A 21973-nucleotide genomic window follows, 5' to 3' on the forward strand; every position below is an offset into this window, starting at 1 on the left:
AATGATTGGAAGAGATAACGTATTTCGGAGTACCCTAGCGATTTAACAAAAATAATTTGGGTAACTTGCATTATGATGCGGCAAACAAAAAGGAAATTATAAAATAAACCTTTAATGATATAGAAATAAAATATTTTTTTTTACTTTTATTATAAACATACATACATTTCAGGTATTCATACCTGTACGGCTTTTTATTATAGTTGTACGATATTATGAACTCCTTTCGTATACATATATGGACTAAAAAGGGATAAAAGATGCTTTCTCCAAAAGATTTCCATCGTACAAAAGTATGCCTGATTGACCTTGTCCTGCGCCCTTGGCATGGCACGCGCGACACCGCATTTTCGCGCGAAAATCTAAAGCTGTTTCCCTTTCCATACATACATACAATCACGTCTTTTTCCCTTGCGTGGTAGACAGAGCCAACAGTCTTAAAAAGACTGATAGGCCACGTTCAGCTGTTTGACTTAATGATAGATTCATATTGTGTCAGGTTGCTAGCCTGTCGCCTAAAAGAAGAATCCCAAGTTTATCCCTTAGTTGCCTTTAATGACATCCATGGGAAAGAGAAGGAGTAGTCCTATTATTTTTATTGGTGCCGGGAACCACACGGCACAATTACGCGGCCTAATATAGCCGCGGAGGATAATAACGATACGAAAGAAAAGTAATTAAGGATGTGAGAGCATTATTCGTTGGTTTGTGTCAAAATGGGCGTAAAGTAGTGAAGTGCGCTACTCACTGTTCTCCGTCGCGTTGGTGGTAGTTGTGGTGGTGGTGGCGGCACCCTCCACCCCCCCGTCGTTGATGGTGGTCCTGGTCGTGGTCTTCACCACCATGGAGCTTGTGTTCACTTGGGAATTCTGCAGATCGAACATTTTTAAAGATTATTAGTTAATTAACTGTTGATAAGGAAACTATATGGTCCTGATTATAGAACCGTGATTTAAGGCATTTATTGTAACAAAATTACGATGGCTTGACTTTAATTGCTGTGAGGCGTCGAGCTATGAATAAGTCGCGTTGCGAATTAGCATACGCTTGTAAGTTTCACACGTACAGTCAGCAACATAAAACACACATACATACATAAATCACGCCTCTTTCCTGGAGGGATAGGCAGTGACTACATCTTTCCACTTTCGACATCTCTGCATAGTTGTTTTACTTCATCCACATTCACAACTCTCTTCATGCAAGCTCGTCGGCTTCGGGTACTCTTGACCTGACCTTTTGCCAGAACGTGGTCAATTTGATCAAGATATGTTTCGTCTAGACCTTCCTACATATAAACTTTGTTAAATTCCTTTACTGCGTCATAGTTCCTTGCAATAACATCAGGAAACTTCCACATCCGGGCAACTGTATGTCAAATCATGATCCAAAATGATTTAGCTTTCCCTGCAAAGGTTTGTGGTCAGACGTGAGTTGCTTCGAATAAAACTTCGATTTACCCAATCCAGGGTCGTGGTAATAGGCGCACCCTGGACTCCATTCCAGAGAGACGAGGATCTCATTGAATCTAACGCCAAGAAGCAGTTTTTTGTTTGATAACATGAAGTTGAATGTACGTACAGTAAGTACCAGTGTAGTGGAACTAGTTTGCAATTATAAACTTTATTGTCTTTATAAAAGAACATAGTTTTTAACTCCGATTTGTACGCGACTGTACAATTACATCACCCTATTACAGTTTAGGTAAGTAATAACAATTAAAACTAATTTCTCTAGAGTTTATGAATGGATCATCGTATTCAACTAGAATGATGTCATGATACATTTTGGTGGACAGTGACAAATAACACAGACAGAACAAGCCATAAAGAGTTTCGACGATACCATATATGTATGAATAGAATAGAATAGATTAATTTTCAATATTGGATACAAGGTATGACTTATTGACGTCACATCACTTAAATCTAATTATATCTACTACACATAAAGATAAACATTAATTCTTTCTGGACAGGAGACAGCCCGCGGCAAAGGCCATTTAGTCTTTTTAGTGCACAATTAGCACAATTTTAACAAAAAGGTGAATTAATAACTTTTGTAAAAATAAATCGCCTCCAATCAATATTCTCCTATTGAAATTGATTTTAGGTGAAATTTATAAAACCCTCTATGTGTAACACTTTCCTGAAAACCGCATCCAAATCCGTTTAGCTAAACGCGAAATAATCGCGAACAAACATATATACAGGTCAAACAGTTCTCTGTTTCTTTTGTTCTGTATAAAAAGGTTTCTACCTTTTTATGGTGGTTAAAAATGGTATCAGGAACAATTATTATTGCATAAATGAAGTAGGAGACTGGTGCTTAGGCGAGGCACAGGCCTGTGTTTCAGGCCACCAAGTCTCCACCCAATGTCCCAATGCCAATGTCAATTTAGTTTTGTATTGATCACCTTCCATTTCAGAAGGCTGACGATGCTGCCATAAATGGCACCGCCAGCGATCAATTTTACTAAAAACTAGAAATTGCCCGCGTGAAATGAAATATTCCGTTTATATCCGTTCCCGCGGAAAATTTCTGGATATTCTTTTTTTACTTTATAAGAAAAAGACATGAATAAAAATAAATATATACTTATGGGACAAATCGCACAGAGTCTCGAAGTAAGCTTGAAACTTGTGTTACGAGACACTAACTCAACGATACTATATATATTTTATAACTAGCGACCCGCCCCGGCTTCGCACGGGTGCAAAATTATAAATGTTATTATACATAAAAACCTTCCTCTTGAATCACTCTACCTGTTACAAAAAACCGCATAAAAATCCGTTGCGTAATTTTAAAGATTTAAGCATACAGACAAACAGACTAAAATAGCGACTTTGTTTTATACTATGTAGTGATACTTATATAGATAAACCTACAAAACCCAGACCAATTAGAAAAAAGTACGTTTCTCATCATGCCGTGGCCGGGATTCGAACCCGGGACCTACTGTGTCACATTCAAGCGCACTACCGCTGTGCCTGAGGCCGTCATTCACATGCCATTTCAAGATTTTAGCGCAACTATTTAGGCTGTGTTTTATTTATTTATTTATTTCGAAGACCAACAACCGATACCACAAAAAAGCGCCACTTATGCGAAACAAATGGTCAATTGCAGGTCAGTATCCCATCCATAAGTCAGTCAGTGTCATCTTTTGATTGGTTACCTGCAAGTTGATGTTCAGCTCAGGCTGTGACCCGCTGTTGGGCTGAGACGTGTGGTCCCGGACAGAGTCTACGGTGATATCGGCCGATGCTGCTGTCACGTCGTGAACAGCTTCGGCCGGCTCCTCCTGTACATAATAAAAATTAAGCATTTCTAGTCATAACTTTGTCATAGTATAAAGACTAGCCTTTACTCGAAGCTTCGTAAATTTAGCGCCACTTTCAAAACAGTACAGGCTTTTGGCAAATATTATTCGCAAACTCTAAGATATAACTGTTGAAAATAAAGAAGATATAAATAATTTAAAATTGTACAAGATTGAGGGTGCCCATGTCCTCCTCTTTCGTTACAGTATTCTCCTTATTTTATTCGATACGCTTATTGCAAGTCGTGACAAAATTATGTAGTTCGTAGCGGCGGCCATCTTGGACAGATGTACATCAATATATATCATAATAAGCGTATCAAATAAAATTGCTTGATATGAAGAATACTGTAAAGAGGGAGGAGCACATGGGCATTTTCTAAGAAGTACATACTTGCGGGGTAGACAGAGCCAACAGTCTTGATACTGATAGGCCACATTCAGCTGTTTGGCTTAATGATAGAATTGAGATTAAAATAATGACAGGTTGCTAGCCCATCGCCTCAAAGAAGAATCTCAAGTTTATAAGCCTATCCCTTAGTCGCCTTTTAGGACAACCATGGGAATGAGACGGGGTGGTCCTATTCTTTTTTTATTGGTGCCGGCAACCACACGGCACCTATCTATAAAGTACAATTTGAAATTATTAATACCATTTTTACTTTCAACAATCATAAATTTTAGTTAACAAATTTTTAAAGTTCATGTATGTGCACGAGCTCACTCACTGAAGACACGCGAAATCTTCGACCTGCGCGTGCGCCAGGATCGTATAAACAACATGTACGCATGCGGGCGATAAAACGCACACACATGTCATGGAAAAATGCGCCCCCCAAACAGTGGTTAATGAATGAATGTAACACAATTATTGTGACCTTGTGCTCCCCGTTAGTGAGCGGCTCCTCGGCGGGCCCCCGCAGCGCGGCCGCCCACGGCGACAGGATCACCTGGCACTGCGCCACCGTCACCTGTACAACGTTATACAATATACATATATATATACTTTTTAACAAGATACGCCTAGAAAAATTGTCGAGGTTACTCGTGACCGTGATTAACATTTTTTTCAAGAATGTTAATGTTAAATGTTTGTTCCGCCGTTTCTTCTACACATGCGCTTTGGAAGCGGTAGTAGTTATAATTATGTAGATTGAAGTGATGTGACGTTAATAAGCAATATCATATCATCATATTTTGAAAATAAATCTATTTTATTCTATTCTGAACAAAATCCACAACTTTCTGAGATTAGCGCATACATATAGACAGAGAAAATAGGATTCATACATACATACATATAATCACGTCTATATCCCTGGCGGGGTAGACAATAGGATTCAATATACATAAAACATATTAACATTTTTTCAAGAATAAAAATAAACCTGAACCATGTGTAACCGTTATATTATTTTCATTATACACATACTTCTTCCTTCAAGGGAACCCTTTTCTTCCTTCCTTCAAGTTCCGGTTACGTCCTCACCGAGTCAGACGTATGTATATAAACACGTATCACGTCTTTACAACGCTTAAGGTTAACCCTTGCGGGGTAGACAGAACCCGAAATCTTGAATAGACTGAGAGGCTACGTACAAATAATCGTAGGCTACTTTAATTTTAATTAAAGAGCAGAAACTTGTATAAAGCCGAAGAGATTGCATGAAGAGAGTTATGAATGTGGATGAAGCTAAACAAGTATGCAGAGATCGTGGCAAATTGAAGAAGATGTAGTCTCTGCCTACCCCTCCGGGGAAGAAGCGTGATTTGTGTATGTATTATAATATATTTATCTACGTATAATTATGTACCTTTGTAGCAGAAAGAGTGATTCGCTGCAACTCTGAAGACGAGTGCAGGTAGAGAGCTTCGCCCCGCTTCGAGAAGCATAAACTTGAAATGCCGCTGGAATAAAAATAATAAATAAAATTATATATTTTACTTATGTAAAGAAGATATTATTTATTACATACAAATGATCACGTCTATATCCCTTGCGAAATTGACAGAGCCTACAGTCTTGAAAAGACTGATAGGCTAGACAGGTAGACGGTTGCTTGCCCATCGCCTTAATCAAGAATCCCAAGTTTATATTCCTTAGTCGCCTTTTACGACATCCACGGGAAAGAAATGGAGTGATCCTTTTAAACCCGGAGTTCCCGCGCGATTGATAGGGTTTCCATGCGGACAAAGTCGCGGGCGGCCTCTTGTCAATCACAAGTCTATGGCTTGCATTAAGTCTTCAGTCTATGGCTTGCATTAAGTCTTCAGTCTATGGCTCGTGCACAGTGTGTGGACTCACTTGATGTCCTCCTTGCGGACGGCGGCCGCGTTGAGCTGCCTCCTCAGCTCGGGGCTCAGCACCAGGCAGTCGCCGAGGTTGGTGAGACACAGCAGGCACCACTCTCGATGTTTCTCTGAACCGCTGATGGTGCATTCGAACCACGCGAACGCCGTTCGCCGGACCTGTTTGGACGTTAGTCAGTCATTATTGATACTTGTTTAATACTTTCATCAGCCAATAGTCCTCACAAATACTGAGAGGCAATGTTCAGCTGTATAGCTTTGAAATGGAAATGAGATTCAAATAGTGACAGGTTGCTTGACCATCGCCTAAAGGAAGAATCCCAAGTTTATTGGCTCATCCTTTAGTCATAAAATCTTGTGGATAACAATGATGGATCCCCCTTGCGACTCGGGTCATCGCCTTTGGTCTACTTCAGCGTTCACCAAGTAGCTCGATATTATCAGGCGGCTACTTGCTGCTACGTGTCTATAACCATCTCCACGAAAATTGTCTCTTTAAAATTGAAAATCTAGTCCTAATAAAGTTTGTTGTCATTCTATTAATTTTAAATTATCTCTAATCATCCTTAATTGCTTAACCTAAACGTCACAGCATCTTTAACCAAGAGTGGTCACTACCTACTGCAAGTCTTAATCTTACCCATTGCTCTTTCATAATGCAAAAGTGCGTTTCCACTTACTCGTAACTTTTTCTCTTATTACGCGGAGAAAGATATGAAGAAGTATTAGTAGTACAGTACTACCACTTTAATAAGTTACACCGATGTACCTGCGCAGAAATATATTTTTGTCATGGCGCGAAAATATCTGCGCCAATCATAGTGCGCCATTTGAACCCCGGATCAAAACCGTACGCTATTGGCTAATTGCGTACGCGCCATGTTTGGAGTTCGAAGGAGCGCCACGCCGTCGCGGCGTCGCGGTAGTCGGTATTTGTCTGGTACAACTTATAATGAGCGAGATACACGACTCCTGTTGTTTTGGGATTTAAAATCCTATGTAGTAGCAATAAGTTCGTTATTTCACTAATGTTTTCATTCGGCCGAGATTCGGCGGTCGGTTGTACTATTCTGCGCCGTCGAACAATGTCGATGTAACTTATAAAAGTGGTAGACCTGTACTATACTACACAACATACCCGGGCTCCCTCGTGCGCGGTCAGCTTGTACTTGTTGTGCGGCTTGAGGCTCGGCAGCGAGAACACCTTGAACTGCTCCTCGGACGTGATCAGCACGCGATGGGTGCCGGGTTCGGGCAGCGCTGATACTCCACGCTCAACCTGCACGGAAAAACAAATTAGACATTTATAACAAAAAAAAGGGTCTCTTTGTAATTTTACGCACTAATGTCGCTTTTAACGACATCCATTTTTGACAGACAGATGCTATTATAATATAAATGACTTTCTAAATGACGATTTAAAGGACTGGAATTAGCCACTTTGACGAATTGCTTTGGGATATATTTGTATGTGTTTTTTTTCTTCTTTTTTAATGGTTTGGAAGCAATTGGTTTTTTTTGTTTTTTTTTTTTTAATTTAGCTACTAAGTACCTTAATTATTGTACGTCTATTATAGACAGGCCACAGTGACACCTTACATGTTTATCATTTTTATATCTTTTATACCTGTGTACCACAATAAATATTTTTGAATTTGAATTTGAATAGATAGAGTGGTCATATTATTGTCTTTAGTTCTTATTTGTTGTTTTTGACAAAGTGCCGCGTGGTTTCCAGCTCTTTAGAATATAATCCAATCTAATTAAACTAACGCTCTTTCGTTACTTAAAAAAGATAATGGATTGCAAGAGAACGTATATGCTTATCAATTATGAATATATATATAAACACAAGAATCGTAAGCTGAAAAAACGGTGTTCACTACATCGATAGCTGTATTACATAAACGGCGCATGAAGCATATTTATAATTTTATCGGTAATTATCTCTCTTGGTTTATCGCTAAAAATCAACCTGCTTAGTTATCATTAAATAATTAAAATAAATACATTATAATATTTATCTGTATACTTGTAGATGCATTAACACAAAACACAAACAACAAATTTTGTTGCGATCCATCTAAGACAGTCAGGGCATTATCCTTTGCTTAATAAAAAAAATCAAATACACAGATATTAATATCAATAGCTTGGTTATAAGTTTGTATGGAAAATTTTGAATTTGCAAGAAAACCTTGTTGAAAAGCCAGCCAGCATTAATATTTAAAACTATACTTTAAGTTCTTTTATACATACATATAATTTTATTATATAAAGTACCTTTATGCATACAGGCTTAGGCTTTGAAGCATTTTTGGCTAAAAGCCTCACCTCACTTTCGTTTAGGCACATTCCTGGTACTGGGATCACTCCAGAGTCGGAATGCTTTGGAGCGGTTAATATTTGTTAGTAAAAGTAATGATTTTTGTGTGATAGAAGGTTAATTTCTGCAAATATCAACATGTTCTTATTAGATCTGTAGTCCAGGGTCTTATCAGATCTGTAGTCCGGGGTGTTTGAATAAAAGCAAAATGCACTGCCTATTATGTCAAATTCTTTATTGAAAGAAACTTTTTATTTTTTTTGCTATGTAAAATATTACTAAGAGTAAAAATAAAATATTAAATTACACTAGCTTTTGCGCGGGGTTTCACTCCAGTTAGATTTTACAGAATAAAGTAGCCATAATCAAAATTTAATCAAAATCGGTTCAGGAGTTTTTAATTATAAATTTAGATATTTGTAAAGTTGACGTTATTGTATAAAATGCTGAAGTGCACTTTGTGACCGCTACTTCGCGAGTTGAAAGCGGCAGTAAACTTGGTTTCAAGTAATTAATTCGACGTCAACCAATGTCGTAAAACAATGTATGTAGGATGTCGACGTTACCTCCAAGGGGTCAGGCAGCGGTACTGAAGCGCCGTCCAGCACCGTGATGGCGATGACGGGCGCGCGGTGTTTCAGCTGGATCTCCTTGGCCAGGTGGCACGTCACCTACGTCACAATGTCACAAATCAATAAGGGTTAATTTTGATAAGATGGTTCGGTCATGTGGACAGGATGAGAGAGGAGATTCTCGTCTCTCTGGAATGGAGTCCGGGGTGCGCCTATTACCACGACCCTGTATTGGGTAAATCGAAGTTTTACTCGAAGCAACTCACGTCCGACCTCCACAAACCTTTGCAGGGGAGGCTAAACCATTTTGAATCATGATTTCACACACAGTTGCCCGGATGTGGAAGTTTCCTGACGTTATTGCAAGGAACTATGACGCAGTAAAGGAATTTTAACAAAGTTTATATGTAGGAAGGTCTAGACGAAACATACCTTGACCAAATCGAAGACGTTCTGGCAAAAGGTCAGGTCAAGAGTAACCGAAGCCGACGAGCTTGCACGAAGAGAGTTATGAATGTGGATTAAGCGAAGGAAGTATGCAGAGATCGTGGCAAGTGGAAAGAGGTGGTCTCTGCCTACCCCTTTGGGAAAGAGGCGTGATTTTATGTATGTATGTACTTTTAATAGGACCACTCCATCTCTTCCCCATGGACGTCGTAAAAAGCGACTAAGGGATAGGCTCACAAACTTGGGATTCTTTTTTAGGCGATTGGCTAACAACCTGTCACTATTTGAATCTCAATTCTATCATTAAGTCAAATAGCTGAGCGTGGCCTATCAGTCTTTTCAAGACTTTTGGCTCTGTCTACCCCGCAAGTATGTACTTTTTAGGAAATGCCCATGTGCTCCTCCCTCTTTACAGAATTCTTTATATCAAGCAATTTTATTCGATACGCTTATTATGATATACATATATTGATGGAAATCTGTCCAAGATGGCCGCCGCTACGCTAGTATTTAATACTCACAGGCTCCTCTTTCCGTTTGTTGGTGTTGGGCACGTGCAGTGTGAACGCGTACACGGTGCCGTTGTTGGTGCCCGCCCAAAGTGTCGGTGTTGAACTTTGTGCTGCAATGTTATATATACAAATTTATATATTTAACGACAAGGAATTAAAAAACCAAAGATTTTTAATACACACACGCGCTGTGACATCGATGTCTCGGTGACGGGAGTTGCCGGAACAAGTTACCTTTAGTTTAAGTAATTCACACGAATAATAAAGAGAAAAGATTCGTAGTTTTGTATGTTTGCAACGAATTAACTCACAAACTACTGAATCGATTTTGATGAAATTCGGTAAACAGATAGAATACACTTCTAGGATTATCATAGGCTTATTTCTCACAGGAGCGAAGCCCGCGCAAAAGCGAGTTTTTAATACTTTCAATCATATCATCACCTTAAGCCTTATTCGACCAATTATGCGAAGATCTCCTTCAATCTTTTGTAGCAAGCTCTATATATATTTGGACAAAAATGCAGCAGTGCCAACCAATGCTTACGATATCGCGTTGTCACTTCACCTGTGTGACTTGACAGATAAAGTTGCGCCACAGAGGCCGCCAGTACGTATGTATTAATGTTTAGTTTGCAGAGTGACCTCCCTACAGATTCTGTAGCGCCACACATTAATTTATTTATTTATGTACACAAAATTATATACTAATTATAAGGAACTATGCAGAGATCGTGGCAAGTGGAAAGAGGTAGTCTCTGCCTACCCTTCCGGGAAAGAGGCGTGATATTATGTATGTATGTAAATTATATACAGGAGCATTTATTACAGTAATCCTAGTACATACAAAGGTGCTATTAATGTCTACTATACAGCCACTCACCGCCGATGAGGAAGGTCCTGGCGAAGTACACGCAGCGCACCATGGAGCCGAACGCGTCGTCGGTGGAGCGCGCCTCCACCGCGCGCTCCACGGGCTTCACGTCCGCGTCCGTGTCCGAAGCCGCTTTGTCCGTCGGCTTCTTGGGCGGGGGCTGTAAGATATTTGTCAATTATAATATAAATATTTTTCTTTTAATTTATTTATATATATATGTATGTGAATGAAACTTAAAGAGAAATGTAAGATATTCAAGTCAATTATAATTATATATATATTTTTTTTATTTATATATTTGTGTACATCAAGGAAGATGAGAATGAAACTTAAAGAGAAATTTAGTACAAGGGTACAACAAGGGTACTGAGTTTCTCTTTAAGTTTCATTCTTATTTTCCTTGATGTACATAAATATATAAATAAAAAAAAAATATTTCTAGAGAAATTTCTTCCAGCAGGCCCACGACTGGAAAGTGTAAAGAAAGGCATTGGTTTGTGTACATAATAATAATAATTAAGATACAAACTAACTGATATTTATAAACCAAAAACATATCATAAAATAACAAATATCAAATAAATAAACATACATGTACTACAATATAAATGAATAGTGAATGCGTCACGACGACAACGACAATATATATATATATAAGCCCTTAGTCGCCTTTTACTACATCCATGGGAACGAGATGGAGTGATCCTATTCTTGTATTTTTAATTGTGCCGGGAACCACACCGCAACAATAAAAAAATACATAAATTAAATTGTAATAACACAACGCAGCGTATTAAAATTTACCTGAGTGGGCGACGTGGGACTTGAAGTGGTCTGCCGCCGTTGCGACCTCCCCTTTCTGAGTCTGCGGAACGACTCGCGCAGGGACTTTTTGAACGATTTCCTTCTCGATATTGGCGTGTCGCCTGAACCGGAATCTGTTAGAACGAATGAGAATTTAATTAAATCAGGGAGTTTACGCGAGACTGGAATCCCCAAGGAAAGCGTAAACGTGGCCGCCCTAAACAGACCTGGCGGCGGACAATCATCGCAGAGGTGAAGAATCTAGGGAAGACTTGGAGCGAAATAAAACGCGAAGCTCAAGACCGAGCGGGATGGCGACGCACTGTGGATGCCCTCTGCCCCAGCTAGGGGACATAGGACCTTAAGTCAAGTAAGTCAGGGAGTTTACGCCGATACTGGATAGGGATGACTACTAATTGAATGTGTCTTGGTTTAAATCGGAAACGTTCTGTGGTGTGGTGAATCTTATCTAGGCCGTGGAGAGGCGCCCAGTGACATGTCAATGAGGTTTTTAGAGTCTAGAGTAGTAGTGCGTAGTAGATGGAGTGAAGACCGAGAAGTCCTGTGTAAGTCGTGTGATTAGTGCTGGTTCTTTATCATTTCATCATATTTTCAGCTGTAAGACGTCCACTGCTGAACAAAGGACTCCCGCAATGACTTCCATCTCGCTTTCTTGGAGGCGGGACTTCGCCAGATCATCGTCATCTCACTTCATCATCCCCTATTTTCTCTGTCTGTATGTATGCGCTAATCTCGTAAAGATTTGGACAGATTTTGTTTCTGTTTGAAATAGGGGTAACTGAGGAAGGTTTATATGTATAAAAGGTAGCGGTTTGCTAATATAAAATAAAAGGTTTTGGACATACCCTGATGGCGACGTCTAAAGGTGTAGGACGAAACCGTGACTAATTGTAGGGTGGTGATTAATCAACATGAGATTTGTAGAGGCAAGAGTAGAGACAAGTGTCACTATAAGCTGGTTGTACACATACCGTGCGGGTTGAGCGTGGATTTGTTTATAATGTGGTGGCGACGTCTAAAAGTGTAGGACGAAACCATGACTAATTGTAAGATGGTGATTAATCATTTGTACGAGAAAATTTGTAGAGGCAAGAGTAGAGACAAGTGTCACTATAAGCTGGTTGTACACATACCGTGTGGGTTGAGCGTGGATTTGTTCATGTTTGTGGATTTGATTTTGTGGTGGAGACGTCTAAAGGTGGAGAATGGGTGGTTACTAACCGTAGGATGGTGATTAATCATTTGTACGAGGAAATTTGTACCCGATTAGAGACAAGTGTCAGTATAAGCCGGTTATACACATACCGTGCGGGTTGAGCGTGGATTTGTTCATGTTTGTGGATTTGATTCTGTGGTGGCGTCGCCTAAAGGTGGAGAATGGGTGGTGACTAACCGTAAGATGGTGATTAATCATTTGTACGAGGAAATTTGTACCCGATTAGAGACAAGTGTCACTATAAGCCGGTTATACACATACCGTGCGGGTTGAGCGTGCACTTGTGCAGCACGTGGCGCGCGCACACGGCGTCCAGCAGCGCCAGCCCGTGCGCGGTGCCGGCCGCCAGCACGCCCCACTCCCACTGCGCCGCCAGCGCCGTCACCGCCGCGGGCGGCGCCAGCTGCACCACCGACGTCGCCTGGACACAACCATCACAGTAACAGTAAAGACAAGATATTGTTTTCAATATCATAGATAATATGTCAAAATGGCGTAGCTACGCTCGAATACGTATGGAACTAACCCCCCCAAATTTTACTGAACGGATTGAATTTCAATTAAAATGTGCCGTGTGGTTCCCGGCACCATTAGAAAAAAGAACACTCCATCTCTTTCCCATGGTTGTCGTAAAAGGCGACTAAGGGATAGGCTTATAAACTTGAGATTCCTCTTTAAGCGATGGCCTAGCAACCTGTCACTATTTGAATTTCAATTCTATCACTAAGCCAAACAGCTGAGCGTGGCCAATCAGTCTTTTCAAGACTGGTGACTCTGTCTACCCCGCTAGGGATATAGACGTGATCATATGTATGTATGTACACTGGTAGAAAATAACCTCGAATAACTTATGTGGTAATCTTCATCTCAAAATTCCCAAGATAGTTTTGTATTCTGATCTTAATTAGTTTCGAAGCTTTTACCTGATATCCTTGCGGGAACGTGAGCGCGCCAGGCCGCAACGTCAACTGATCGTGGCCCTTCCACACGAAGCCGTCACGATCCGACACTATGTTCACGGGCACCGACTGAAATCACACAATGGAAACTATCAATCATTATTTATTAATGCGAAAATGGGTAATATTAATGTTAATACTCCTAAAATGCAAAATTTGAGTGACTAAAAGTATCATCAAAATAAAGATTCCTTCATACACTGTGACATTGAACTGATATAAAAAAATGTATAGGTTGCTGAAGTAAATTTTCTGTGTAATGTGTAACCTATGTATCAACGTTCAGTCCTAAGTGTTTTAAGTTAGTGGATTCAAGGCGGACTAAGAGAGGACATATACCAGAATTTAAGCACACACGTTTTGGTTTCATCTTAAATCTCAATTCAGCTTTACAACGACCCACATATGTCAATATACCTATAGTTTGATTTACAATATATCTATGGGATTAAAAGATGAGCATACCTTGACTTCGTTAGTGTTGGGCGATGTTTTCAAACTAGCAATCACGATGTGTCCGGCCGCGCCGCCGATCGTCAGCATACCGGACAGCGGACATAAGATTATCTGTCAAATAGAAAAAATTAAAGCCATGTTAGATATATTTCAATTGGCAAATAGAAGTTATTAGTATAGTTGGATAATTTTATTAAAAAGGTTTTAAGTATGTAGGTTATAATAGACATACTAAAAATTAACGCTATTTTTATTGAGCGAAATAGGTACTATTGCTGTCTCGTTCCAAGTCATAATAAAAAACGAAACAGCGTTACTTTTTCGCGCGATAAGTACGGCGTCGCGCGTGCCATACTACGGGGCCATACTGCTGTCATTATAATCAAGATATATTACACAAATTTAGCGCTATTACCGCGAATGCGATAATAGACAGAGATAATGAAATTATGTTTTACCGACAACGTAATGTAATATTACATTTAAACCCTGGGAAATTATTACGCTTACATGATTTCATCATCATCATCTTTCTCATAGGACGTCCGCTGCTGAACATAGGCCTCCCCCAATGACCTCCACCTCGCTCGGTCGGAGTCGACCTGTATCAAACGTTTATTTTACAGAAATACGTACTCTTTTGATGGCCAGCCTCGGGTCGTCGCTGTAGGGATCGAAAGTACCAACACGTCTGAACGGCGGCCACTCCTCCTCGTCTGTTTGGCTGTCATTGTTTTCACCCACTTCCAGCCCACTAGACGGGGAAAACAAAGTAAATATTGTTATACAATTTGTTAAGTGAAAGTTAATAAAACTGCGTCAATGTAGGATTCCGTGCCAAAATGACACAGGACAGATACATATTGTATGGATTGGCGGCAACCATTTCTTAGCGCAGTTTTAAATCAGAGTTAAATTTAAAAAAAATTATCGGTCTACGTTATTTATGTAATTGAAAGTGTACTGAATGCAGTAAAAATACCTAAAATAATTTTAAATTATCTCGAAAAATCAAAACTTTCAATATCGGTCACGTATTGGTGGCTATTATTTAATGTCTTTCTGATGGAGTTAATATAGAAAGTTAACGGGTGTGTGTTACTATGCTTTATTACTTTAGATATAAATATTGCAAATCTCTCAGCAAACGCAACCAACAAATCAAGTAAACATTAATCTACCTACATCGCAAACAAAAAATAACTTAAAATATAGGCAAATAAAGTTAAAAATGTGATTATTTACGAGAATTTAAGTAAAACAGTGAAAATCAAAACAAATTTCTCCAAGCTTTGCCACAGACGAGAAACAAGCTGAAAAAGATTAAACGCACAGAGAAACAGATTGTTTTTGAAATTAAAACGTGATTATTTAAAAGCACGCTGCGTACGGCATAAAGCATGCTTAAAAGTGAATATTTTACCTCGGTGAAGATCTTTTGAGCCCGCTTCGCATCGTAGCAAGCGACAAGCAGAAAAATATTATTAGCTGGTTGGGCAAGCACTGACAGTATTGATTTTTTATTATAGAAGAGAACTTAATTATTTTCTCATGGACGACTCTCTCTCATATCAGCGTCGATTTCTCTCATATCAGCGTTGAAAACGCTTTGATTTCTTAGACAGCCTTTGCGTGTTAATTATGATGACATTGGAAAATTCCTTATTTCTTAGCAAGAAATACAAAATTAACATACCTCTTTTATTAAACGTATTGTTCACACTCCGACCATCAATAAATAATAATAAATATATACGGGACAAATTACACACATTGAGTTAGCCTCGAAGACTTGTGTTACGAGATACTAACTTAACGATACCATTTTTTACAATAAATACTTATATAGATAAACATCCAATACCTAAGCCATCCAGAGGAAGTCCGTTTCTCATCATGCCTTGGCCAGGATTCGAACCCGGGACCTATTGCAACACAGACATGCTCAATACCACTGCGCCACAAAGGCCGCGAAATCAATCAATGTGCATGAGAAAATAATGCCTGGGAATTATTATATTATTATCTTAAGAGTGCACTTATAGGATCAAAGTTCAAAGCAAGTAGCGTGAGTTTTTTAATACTTGCTCACAGTTCTCTTTTGCATAGGTATATTTTTTTTTTCATTGTATGCATTAGCTATTCATAGAGAACACAATAAGCTCAGCCCCATAAATTGTTAAAGTCATCAATACATTTGAAATTTTATGGTTTCCTTTTGTCATCCATTCTTGATCGTTGAACACCTTTTTACACTTCTATTATCTGAACACTGATGAAAAACAGTCATTACTATTCACCATCATGGCAACACAGGTGACGTCACAAACGTCCTAGTGTCCTGTCAACAGCAACTACCAAGAGGCTACTTTGGATATGAGCCAAGTGACAGTTGACCCGTATCCTTATCAAACAATCTACCTTCACACAATGTTGCCAGCTTACCTGAAGAGCTGCGAGGTGGTGTAAGTACACAGTGGCATCATAGCAACACCGGTTACGTCGCAAAACTTGACAGAGGTGATTTCACGTCCCAACAGTCAAGTTCTTGAAGTCACTTCAGTTGTTAGTCAAAATTTGACTCTATTTACTTATTAAGACAATCAACTTTTACACAATGTTGCTATCTTACCTGAAGAGCTGCGAGGTGGTGTACTTGTACAGTGGCGTCATGGCAACACCGGTCACGTCCCAGAACCTGACAGAGCCGTCTTCGTGTCCGGTCAATAGCAGTTGTCTTGGAGCCACTTCCGGGGTAGCGGCGCTTCCGCCCGATATGGGCCACGCGCTTTCGGAATACACGTTCTCGGTTTGTTGATTGCCTGAAAAGAAAAAGAAATAGTATATTTATGTTTTAACGACATATAAAATGTGGAAAATTAAACAAAGCTGTGAGATAACTTTGATATGAGAGACAACATTAAAAAGTTGTAACTTAATATATACAAAAGTAGACACGTAAGATAGATATGTTAAGATATCTATCTTACATACATTACTAAATGAATGAATTACGAAAATTTTGAAACAAAACGCAACACTTTATCAAACGATCTCAATTTGATCTAGAAGTTCTAATAACACCTTCTCCTGTACATTATTTCCAGTGCAATAAGGTCCCTATTAATTAAAATGACAGTTACCGGCCGCCACGATATTGTCGTAGACATTGTCGGCGACGTTGTCCACCAGCTGGGCGGTGGTGACGGCGGACGCGTGTATGGACACCAGGTAGGGCGGCCGCAGCGGCCTCCAGCGGGAGTCCGTCAGGTCGATCACCACCAGCTCTTCTTCGGCCAACACCACCTGTGGAAAGATATACATGTTTTTACAAACTTTTGAAACGCTGAAAAAGAAGTATGCAAGAATCGTGTCGTGCCAATGGGAAGATGTAGTCTCTGCCTACCACTTAGGGAAAGAGGCGTGATTTATGTATTTATGTAAGTTACCAAAGCAGCGGCGACTTGATTGACGGTGTAAGCTTCGAGCTGCGCGGGAGTGTCGGGGCGGGACTCCTGCAGCGGAGCGCCGTCCGGCGGCACCGGCGTCGTCGTGAAGAAGTCTATCACCTGCCAATTTTGAAATTAGAATTGTATGGTTTGATTTCTTTATGGTAAATTATATATAAAAACATCAATCTTGAAAAGACTTTAGGCCACGTTCAGCTGTTTGGCTTAATGATTGAATTAAGATTCAAATAGTGACAGGTTTCAAGACCATCGCCTGAATGAAAAATCCCAAGTTTATAAATAACTAATTTGCCCCTTATTACAACTATACATAACCAATGATTTTAAGATATTTTCTAAAGTATTTTATGGACTACGGTTACTAAGACCTTTAGGAACCTTCTATTCCTTTCGATTTAGATAATCTTCTTCAATTGACAAAAAAATTGTTATAAAATTAAAATAAGTAACTTACCCTACTAGTGAAGTCAAAGGCGATAGTTTTCTCTCCTTGTTGTACTGTGACCGTGTATTTATCCGAATATAATGCTCTTGGTAGACCACCTGAAAAAAATTAATAGTACTTATATTATCCTTAATCCGAAATAAGCGCATACACACAAAATGAGAAAATAAGGGAACTTAATTACAATGTAATGATGATATAAGTAGGGAAAGACTGACCAGCGAATATTGTGATCTCCTCTCCGGAGACGCTGGTCCTCGTCAATATTTTCGATATAGCTTTACACGGGTAGGGTCCGTACGGGGACATCGGCTCTTTGAGCGGCCGCTCGCCGGTCGCCTCGCCCACCGCCCAGGACACGTACGAGCCGTCGTTGTGGGAAGACGTGAAGTGTTCACCTGTGGAAGATTTTTTTTGCCATAAGAAACGGAATCATTAAGCCATGCTTAACGTAGCCTTCTTACAGTCTTTTTGAAACTGTACAGTTTAAAAGATTTAATCTTATATATATATATATTTATATATATATACACCTATTACAACATAATTTGTATTTTGTTTAATATAAGCAATAACAATTCTAGGGAATTTACCCCGTAGGGGATAGAAATAAACGTGATAAATCTATACAAACATTGAAATGTTCCAGATAACATGTCCGGTCCTACCATAAGTAAATCACACTTATTTAATTCGGAGACCTATTTTGAAAATAACCTAGAAGAAATCTCCAAAGAGGGATTCTCTAGGGGACCCTTTTCTCTTTGAAGGACTCTTTGGAGATTTCTAGAACAGTTTTCTCACCGTCATCATTCCAGCACAAGCTCTCCAGCTGCTGGTTGGACACGAAGGTGTCCACCGGATTGGAAGCCGCCCGGTCCCACAGCACGATCAGGCCGCGATTGTAACCGATCAGTAGACGACTTGGCACTTTTGGGTGTTCGCACAACGATTCTACCGCACCTGGGTTCACTTTGAAATCTTCTGGACAGCTGGAATTTATATATAACTATCAAGCATCGTCTTTCTATAAAGGTTCCTGGCGCTAAAGAATAGGATTACTTCACCCCACTTTATTTAAACTTCATGACACAAAATACAAATGTATAACACAATTGGCGGACTTAATGCTAGAAGCATTAGGTATAACTTTATGTGGGGTCAAACTAAATAAATATATTTATACCTACACAAAATATAAAATAAAATCATTATAATTAACATACATAAAAACTACAATACATAAAAATATATATGAATAAATAGTGCACCTATTTATTCATATATATTTTATGCGATATAGGTATTAAAAACCCTCGCGACTCTTTCACTCTTTTCCATACTTAAATAGGTACTATGAACTAGTGCAGCTTTTACCACGGTTTCAGTATGGTTTCCTTGCCAAGGTTGAGGAGGTCAGACGGGAGACGGTTCGTGTGAAAAAAAGGCTTAACCGATCCAGGATCGTGTTCAAAGGTGCAACTATGGCTCGAGGAGAACCAGAACTTACGCCAAAAGAATTAGTCTATCTATAAAATTTATAGGACATCGTGAGGTAATTTGTAGGTACTTTAATTACAGGCAGGTGATGACTCAGACTGGTTGAATTTCAATTAGTACTTGACCCTCCCATTACTGGACTGTGGGTAGAGATGGATTCCGTCCTTACATCCTATCCATGAAAGAATTAACTATTGATTCCTTACTGTTTCTTGGCCTCTTTTATCAATGTACCATTTATGGGTTAAACTTATAAGTAGCAATAAACATTTACAAGACACCACATCAATAACATTTCCATTCTTTAAAATCATAGAAAAAAAAAAAGAAATATAAACCCACTCACTTCTGCATAACCAAGTCCTGGTATATGACATCTTCGCTGACCGTGAACGTGTTGACATCAATCGAATATATGTTCCCCCCTTCTGTTCCTAGCAGCATGTTCTTCCCCGATGACTCCACGCAGACCGCAGACACTTTCTTGTTCTTGCCTTCGAACGTGTGCGACTTGAGTTCCACTAGAGATTTCTCATTGATCTCCCAAAGGTGGAGACTGTTGTCGTCGCATAGCGAGATTAGGCGGCCAGTGCCTGAAAAAAAAAAGAATGAAATTTCCTTTATTAAGAACTCGATTTTCAAAAAAGATACCACAACCTTTAATTCAATGAAATGGAACGGCGATGCTTAATCGGTCTTCTAGGGTTACTTGTATGACAGTAATAGGATTATGTTTAGTGGAAATTGAACTAGACAAAGTCGAGGATAGCTAGGTGAACTAGGTGCGCCTCGGGACTCCGTCGGCACCGAATAGATCTTCCGCCAAGTAAAATCTGTGTTATACATACATATAATCACGTACATATACCTTGCGGAGTAGACAGAGCCAACAGTCTTGAAAATACTGGAAGGCCGCGTTCAGCTAAATGGCTCAATGATGGAATCGAGTGAAAAGTTTGTGCCGTGTGATGTTTTATTAATGCTACATACAAACAAACTGAACACGCTGTAAACAGGACAATGTGATAAAGTATAATCGAAAATCGGACTCCAGGCGCCGAAGCATAGTGGCGGAGAGCGCAACTAGGAACACGCACTGATGAGTTTGAGAGTGATTATTGTGGCATCAGGCATATAAGTTATATAAGACATATCTTCACATTTCTATACCCAAATGCAGGAAAATTGTAAAGACGAAACACAGCATGATACATTGCTGTAACTGGATCATGACTAACTTGACAATAATGGATGTTGACGACGACACGTCCTTCCGGCTGTTGCGGGGAACACCGGAGCCGGGGGATCGAAACTTAGGCGCATAATAGTAGGTGAAGTACGCTTAATAGCAATGGTAAATCGGATGCGCCAACTTCATAAGAAAATTTTTGGGTTTTGTTTACCGATGTTTGATGAAATTAATGTATTGCAATTCATTGGGTTAGATTTCCAACGCGGACAAAATCTTGTTCATTACCTTTTGAACAAAGTTGTATTGATAGATATGTTGGGCTTGTCTTACGACGTATCGTAAACCCATTTATGACGACAATATCATAGAATGTAGCGTGACTGTTGTCTATTTCTGATTTTTTTTTTTCATTTTTCCAATTAACAGTATCCACTGTCAGTTCGCATTTCCGAGGTTCAATCAAACCAATGACAGGATATTACGAGTACCTACATAGGTACATTTATAATTAAGTCGATACTCTAAGGTACATAAAGGGTATGCCGTGTGGTTCCCGGCACCAATACAAAAAAGAATAGGACCACTCCATCTCTTTCCCATGGATGTCGTAAAAGGCGACTAAGGGATAGGCTTACAAACTTGGGATTCTTTTTTAGGCGATGGGCTCGCAACCTGTCACTATTTGAATCTCAATTCTATCATTAAGCCAAATAGCTGAACGTGGCCCATTCAAGACGTCTTTTCAAGACTGTGTTGGCTCTGTCTACCCCGCAAGGGATATAGACGTGACCATATGTGTATGTATGTACACACCGGGTATGAAGTGTATCTGAATGACAGGCGATTCCGGATTGGTGTGCTGCCCGTAGAATTCGACGCCGGGTCTGCCGTACACTTTGAGCGCGCCGGTGGCCGTGCCGATGGCGGCCAGCCTGAGGAGCGGGTCCCACGACAGCGCCGATGCTCTGTGCGGGAAGCCGTGTTGCACTGTCTGTGGAAGAGAGGAATATTTAGTAAAAAAAAAAAACTATTTTTTCAGACCTTATGTAGATATACATTTCCTTGATATAATCAACTTTTGAATCAGAAATCATCATCATGATACGCGCGAACAACGGAACCCTAATTGCAATCGAGTAAAAAGAAGAGGCGAATTTGGCTGGATTTTCAAACCTGCAATACATTAGTTTTCATACTTCAGCCAGATGATTGCTTCTGGGTGGTTTTAGGGATAAATTATTTTTTGTGTAAGGGCTATTTTGCCGTTTGGATCACGGCACCAATAGAAAAAAGAATAGGACCACTTCATCTCTTTCCCATTTATGTCGTAAAAGGCGACTAAGGGACAGGATATATTTATATTCTTGGAATTCCTCTTTTAGGCGATGGGGTAGCAACTGTCACTATTTGAATCCCAAATCAAACATTCAGACACAAAAAGTTACTAGGTTTTCTGTAGACGACTGTACGTTATAAACCCGACATATTTGCCCAACCTAACGGGTTCAGAACTGTCGTACCAATATTTATACAGAATGGGA

General features: G+C 39.6%; 1 protein-coding gene across 5 annotated transcripts in view; it reads right to left on the bottom strand.

Annotated features, from left to right (window-relative positions):
* The window catches only part of LOC106142486 (lethal(2) giant larvae protein homolog 1), a 49039-nt gene that overhangs the window by 2672 nt on the left and 24394 nt on the right, over positions 1 to 21973 (bottom strand). For all 5 annotated transcript variants that reach the window (XM_013344257.2, XM_013344256.2, XM_013344259.2 and 2 more), the window contains exons 3-24: positions 21246 to 21423; positions 19587 to 19833; positions 18545 to 18732; positions 17959 to 18138; positions 17750 to 17838; positions 17275 to 17394; positions 16969 to 17131; positions 16458 to 16647; positions 14462 to 14579; positions 13835 to 13936; positions 13334 to 13438; positions 12672 to 12831; positions 11174 to 11307; positions 10376 to 10526; positions 9502 to 9602; positions 8528 to 8632; positions 6774 to 6914; positions 5631 to 5794; positions 5140 to 5233; positions 4204 to 4296; positions 3182 to 3307; positions 749 to 869 (exon numbers count right to left, since the gene is read on the bottom strand). In XM_013344257.2, coding sequence (XP_013199711.1) covers positions 749 to 869; positions 3182 to 3307; positions 4204 to 4296; positions 5140 to 5233; positions 5631 to 5794; positions 6774 to 6914; positions 8528 to 8632; positions 9502 to 9602; positions 10376 to 10526; positions 11174 to 11307; positions 12672 to 12831; positions 13334 to 13438; positions 13835 to 13936; positions 14462 to 14579; positions 16458 to 16647; positions 16969 to 17131; positions 17275 to 17394; positions 17750 to 17838; positions 17959 to 18138; positions 18545 to 18732; positions 19587 to 19833; positions 21246 to 21423 — 3070 coding nt within the window. The remainder of the gene's footprint in view (positions 1 to 748; positions 870 to 3181; positions 3308 to 4203; positions 4297 to 5139; positions 5234 to 5630; positions 5795 to 6773; positions 6915 to 8527; positions 8633 to 9501; positions 9603 to 10375; positions 10527 to 11173; positions 11308 to 12671; positions 12832 to 13333; positions 13439 to 13834; positions 13937 to 14461; positions 14580 to 16457; positions 16648 to 16968; positions 17132 to 17274; positions 17395 to 17749; positions 17839 to 17958; positions 18139 to 18544; positions 18733 to 19586; positions 19834 to 21245; positions 21424 to 21973) is intronic.

Source organism: Amyelois transitella, chromosome 12 (assembly GCF_032362555.1).
Source record: "Amyelois transitella isolate CPQ chromosome 12, ilAmyTran1.1, whole genome shotgun sequence".
Lineage (NCBI taxonomy): Eukaryota > Metazoa > Arthropoda > Insecta > Lepidoptera > Pyralidae > Amyelois > Amyelois transitella.